The sequence below is a fragment of the Athene cunicularia genome (genome assembly GCF_003259725.1).
Source record: "Athene cunicularia isolate RWA chromosome 18 unlocalized genomic scaffold, athCun1 chr18_part1, whole genome shotgun sequence".
In the NCBI taxonomy this organism is placed as follows: domain Eukaryota; kingdom Metazoa; phylum Chordata; class Aves; order Strigiformes; family Strigidae; genus Athene; species Athene cunicularia.
In genome coordinates, this window is record NW_020799123.1 from 5,773,928 (window position 1) to 5,779,307 (window position 5,380).

The 5,380-nt window shown below is 60.7% G+C and overlaps 1 protein-coding gene across 1 annotated transcript in view; it reads left to right on the forward strand.

Moving 5' to 3' along the window:
• The window catches only part of FBF1 (Fas binding factor 1), a 22,867-nt gene that overhangs the window by 576 nt on the left and 16,911 nt on the right, over positions 1 to 5,380 (forward strand). The window contains exons 3-13 of the mRNA XM_026861277.1: positions 5 to 170; positions 495 to 572; positions 828 to 922; positions 1,609 to 1,667; positions 2,523 to 2,657; positions 2,837 to 2,937; positions 3,355 to 3,504; positions 4,004 to 4,111; positions 4,395 to 4,534; positions 4,832 to 4,950; positions 5,082 to 5,374. Of these exons, the coding sequence (XP_026717078.1) occupies positions 5 to 170; positions 495 to 572; positions 828 to 922; positions 1,609 to 1,667; positions 2,523 to 2,657; positions 2,837 to 2,937; positions 3,355 to 3,504; positions 4,004 to 4,111; positions 4,395 to 4,534; positions 4,832 to 4,950; positions 5,082 to 5,374 (1,444 nt within the window). The remainder of the gene's footprint in view (positions 1 to 4; positions 171 to 494; positions 573 to 827; positions 923 to 1,608; positions 1,668 to 2,522; positions 2,658 to 2,836; positions 2,938 to 3,354; positions 3,505 to 4,003; positions 4,112 to 4,394; positions 4,535 to 4,831; positions 4,951 to 5,081; positions 5,375 to 5,380) is intronic.

Below are 5,380 nucleotides of genomic sequence, written 5' to 3' on the forward strand. Positions count from 1 at the left end.
CTCCCAGCTCCAGAGGAGGCAACCACTAAAAGTAACCCAGTGGAGGAGGAGGACTGGCTGAGTGCTGCCTTATCGCAAAAGAAAGCCCAAGTGCAGGCGAAGGCCCAGGAGAGGAGTGCCAAGCCCTCGGAAGCACCAGGCGAGGGGCTGAAACCCCAGTCTCCTGTCAGGTAAAGACATGGTTGATGGTTGCAGCACTCCCCTCTGCTCCACGTGTAGCTGCTCCGGCAGGAGCTCTCAGAAACCCTGGGCTCAGATCTGAGAAATTAATTTTTAGCACTGTCTTGTGTTGGGTTGGGGTAATAATGTGGGGCTATGTCCCAGTGATCCAGCCTGCAGTCCCCTCATACCTCTGGGCTCTCCCATGCTGAATCCTGGCACAGCTGAGTGGGACAGAGTCTTTCCCCTGCCAGGCAGGAACTGGCATTGAGGGAAAGGGTCTTGTCTTTCCTCGCCTCCTTGGCTCTCCCACTTAGGATGCTTTTTGCTTGCAGCCGGCCAGCAGCCTCCCCAGGAGCACGGCCACAGGCAGCCGCCGTGCAGGATGAGGCAGCAAACACAGACAGCTCCAGGTAAGGCTGCCTTCACCTTTCAGGCGTCCTCCATGGGAGGGGTGTCCTGCAGGAAGCAGCTGCCTGTGGGAGATGGGGCAACAGGGAGGGCTGGTAGCCAGTGGGGATCACAGTGCCCCGGCACCTCTGTAAGCGGGAGGGCAGGTGGATCTTAAGTTTAAAAACTCCAAGCGATGCCAAGCAGGAGAATGTCCGTGCGCCTCTCCCTGAGCTGCGGCGCTGCTGTGCATCACCCGTGTCTCTGTGCTCACGCAGGCCACTGCCCCCCTGGCTCAGGACCACGACACAAGCCTCAACTCAGCCATCGGAGGCAGCACAGGGGGATCCGTCCAGAGACGCCAGCGCCCCGGGTGCGTTTCTTGTGGTTGTAGAGTTTGGGCAGAAGAATGCAGAGAGGGTCCCCCTGGCCCTGCAAAAACAACGAGCCAAAAAAAGGCCAGAGCCGCAGCATCGCCCTTGTCTGTGTGAGCGCTGCCCAGGCTTTGCCCAGCTGTTGCTGGAGGGGGCTTCCAGGCTGCAGGATGCCACCATGCCCATGTTGTGGCACACTGAGCTCCACAGTGCTGCCTGTGGGGTTTCAGAGGGCTGCCAGGGATTTGTTCTCTCTGAGCAATGGGTGGGCCTAGGTTCATACTGTCCCTTCTCTCTCCCTCTTCCCTCCTGCTGCCCCAACACTCATGCCACTAGTGCTGTGTGCTGGCAGACCCCCTCCTGCCCTAGGCTGAGGCTGAGCACCACTTCAGCAGCCACTGAAAGTGGCTGAGGGGACCCAGCCTCCTCCCTAGTTGATGGAGATGGAGGAGGAGCCGTGCTTTTCCCCCAGATTTACTCTGCAGAGCAGAGTCCCCGCCACTGTGCATGGGGTGGAGTAGGGGTGTGGGTCTGGACGAGCATGTCTGAGCCTCCGTCCCCATCCCCAGCTGCCAGAGCAGAGCAGGACCCTTCTCGCTCTGCCAAGGAGACCCAGGCCCTTGTCCTTCTGTGAGGGAATGGTTCCCCTTGGCCTGTCTGAGTAGCAGACTTGTTCCATTTTCAGTCCCCACAGCTTTGTTTCCGAGAGAGCAGGAGACACAGGACGCTGCCCCGCTGGCTCAGGTAGGTGTGCTGGGCCTGTGCCCCCGAGAGGTGCAGGATCAGGGTGGTAATGGTGACCCCTCCCCTGCTAATTTAGGGTCACCCAACCCTGTGCGTGCTCCCTGGGCAGGAGGATGGATGTACCTCGCTTCGCATCCCTGGGAGCCTGTGTTCATGAAGGCCAAGGCTTTGGAGAGCCCACAGATGCCACGAGTTTTATTTGTGAGGCCAAAGCGCGTGTGCTGCGGCTGCTTTGTAAATCGTGTGCATTTCAGCCCTGCATGGCCTGTGCAGTATTGACAGAGTTCCCCAGGCATCTCTGTATCCTATTAACGAAACATGAGAGGCTCCAGCTGACGAAGGACTTTTTCTTCAGCTGGTTTTCCCCAGTACAGTAGTGAAGATGCTCTGAGATTGTTTGTAGACAAGTGAAGGGAACAGGAGCCTGTGACAGGGAGGGCAGCTCTTGCTTGGTCTCATTGAGCTGGGCCTCCTGGCCTGGCCCTGGTGGCAGGACACACACTGTCTACCAGAGGACTGATGGTCTTATCCCTGAGTCTGTTCCCAGACAAGGAAGAGCCCAGCACACTTGTGCCTGGGGAGGGGCTGCCAAGTGTCACCTAGGCAGCAGTGGGGTTGGGCTGGAGATGGGTAGAGGAGTGACTGCAGGAGGCTGGGGCTGGGTGGCCATTCCCAGGCTGGGGGGAGATGCTCTCCCCAGGGCTTTACTTCCCTGGGAGCGTCCCTGTGTCTGCACAGGTTAGCACAGGCAGGGACAGCTGCCGGCAAGGCACGTGCCTGCCTTTGGGGGCTGATGGCCACAGCACAAAGCCCCCGATGCCGAAGGGCTTGGGTCTTTTCTCTCCATCCCTGTAGGCAGAGTCCCCAGCCCAGGGCTTGCTGTGTGAGAGGAGGCTGGGGGCTTCCACTGCCCAGCCCCACAAGGATGCAACGGGCTGTCAAGCAGCACTGCTCCGTGCCCAGGCCCGTGTGGCAGAGTTGGAGAGCCAGGTGAGCCCCATGGCCTGCTGGACCGGGGAGCAGGGGCCACGCCTGTTCCCAATGGCATCAGAGGAACGGGGCAGATAGGACGAAGCTGCCTGTCCAGAGAAGGCTGCGGCTAGCAGGTGCTGTTGTGGGAGCTCTGTCCCCTGGGCAGCACAAAGACCTTCTCCCTGGGTGCCCGGCAGGTGCGGACATTGGAGCTGGCACGGGCTCAGGACAAACTCTTGTTGGAGGTCCTCTGGCGGCGGCACCAGGAGGATCTGGATCTCCTCGAGAGCACCCACAGGTATCCACAGACGAGAGCACATGCTCCCCTCCGCTGCCAGGGCCTTGCCTACAGCCCTGTCCCTCTCCCCGGAGGTGGGAGCGCTGGGGCGCTGCCCAGATCCGTCCCTGGGGCAGGCAGGCCCAGAGCCGTGTGGGTGTGGAGCTGGTGGGCGCAGAGAGGAGCCCCACGGGTGAGCCAGCGGGGCAGGGCGGGGTGTCCGCTCTCCCCTGCACTGTCCCGTGGGGGAGAGGGAGGAGGAGCCATTCCCAGGGCCAGCACATCCCCCGGCAGGGCTCAGGCTGTGGAGAGCCGTGTGTTTCCCCACGCCCCCAGCGCTGCCGCTCTGCTCCGAAATCCCCGCGTGAGCTGTGGGTGGAGAGGGCCGGCTGCTGTCCTGAAAGTAACATTTCTTCCTGGCCGTGACCTCTGTGGCAGGAGACAGTTGAAGGTGTTGGAGGAGACCTACAGGCAGCGAGAGCAGAGGCTGCGGCAGGAGAATGAGCAGCTGGTGGCTCAGCTCCTGTCGCAGAGGCAGGAGGCGGAGCAGGATTGGGCAGAGCTGGAGCAGCTTCGAGAGCTGCAGAGGTGAGAGCAGCACGAGCGGCGCAGGCCTGGGACCGGTGCTGCTAGTTGTGGCAGAGGAATTGGGGAGTGGTTTGGGGCCACGGTGACAGGAGACTCCAGAAGCACTGGGCTGTGGGCAGTTGGGTGGCTTTTGGAATGGGGGTTTGCTTTGTAGCCGGACAGAGGGAGATGTGGCTGGAGACGTACTTTCAGAGTGAATGCATTGTATTGTGCAAGATGCTGAGCCCAGTGTTTTATCTTCCCTAACTCCCTTTTATCCAGTCAGTGAGTCACTGCTGCCCACACACTGGGGGTCAATGAGAAATCAGTTTCTGGTGGAGAAGCCCGTCCGTGCCTGGTGCAGATGCCTGTCAGTGGATGCCCTGGGACAGAGCCCCATGCCAGCTCAGCTCCTGGGACCTGGTTCTCAGGCCCTTGACCAAGCTTCGTCCCCACTGCCCGTCCCGGGGAGCCCCTATTTTTAACAGCCCGTGGTGGGCTCCTTCCACGTGTACTGCAGGGTGTCTGCGCAGGAGCTGCGCAGAGAGCGTGAGCAGCGGCTCCAGCAGCTGAAGTGCCTGAAGGACCAGGAGGTCGAGGCGGTGACCAGCTCCACTTCGCACACCAGGTACCGATGGCCAGCGTCGCATCCTTGCGTTGGTCCCTGTCCACGGTGTTCCCTGTCCTCTTGGGAAGCAGCCTTGCACCGTGGCACTAGAGGCCATCCCCTCTCCTAGTCCCTGCCTTCAGGGACGCTGAGCTCTTCCGATGCAGGAATACTGCTCTGCTCTGCCCTAGAGAGGTTTGGGGCAGGGCTGCCCGGCCTTTGGCCCACCACACGTCCCCCTCTCCATCGTGGGGAGATGAAGCGTGTTCCCCTGGTGTGACTCTCCCCTTGCTGATCTCCACAGGACTCTGAACGGTGCCATGGATCTGATGGAGAAGCTCTCAAGCAAGCTGCATGACATGGTACAGAAGGTGGAGGCCACACAGCAGATGGCCTTTCAGGACCTGGCCACGAGGGCACAGATAGAGGAGAATCAGCTCAAGGGTACGTCTGCTGGTCCTGTGCACCGAAATGGCTGTGGGGTCCCTGCTGAGGCTGTGGACACCCAGGAAATGGGGAAAAGGTGCTCCAAGTTGGCCAGAGGCTGGGAGCCAAGGCTAGCAGAGCATTGCCTGTCTTGGTCCCTGGCATCTCAGGGTCTTTCCTTTCCAACACGTTGTCCTGGAGGATGTGCAGAAGGTTGTGAGCACAGATGCGGGCAGTTTTTCTGTGAATGTGGGGTAGACAGAGGGGGGCTTGCCTCTTCATGCTGCTCATGGCCCCGCTGCTGCCTCTCCCCAGTGCTCGAGGACAGACTGTCACTTCAGCAGAAGGAGGCGAAGGAGAATCGGTGCCGACTCCAGGAGGCGGTGGCTAAACTGGAGGCCAGGCTGGATGAGCAGACTAGGCTGCTGGAGCAGGTGAGCCCACCCTGTGTCCTCTGCCTGGCTCAGCCCACCTGTCTGGGGATGGGCCATGGGTCTCGCTCACTGGAGGTCCTTGGCCTGGAGCCTGCGAGTGACATCTGTGTCTCCTCTGTGTCTGAACCCAGGAGCGACAGAGGGTGTTTGCGGAGCGCTCCAGAGCAGAATTGCTGGAGGAGGAGCAACAAGTCTTGAACCAGCAGCTCTCCGCAGAACAAGCAGAGCTGGAGAGGATGAAGGTGAGGTGGGGCGGAGATTTGCAGGTGCTTTTCACAGGTCCTGTGAGTCTGAGCGGGGCTGCACTGCAGTGTGTGGTGGAGGAAGGAGCTGGGTGCTGGGCTGCAGCATCCTTCCTCTGCCTCCTCAATCCCACACCCAGTTGTGTGGTGAATCGCCTTCAGACCAACCTTCTGGCACACAGGTGCGA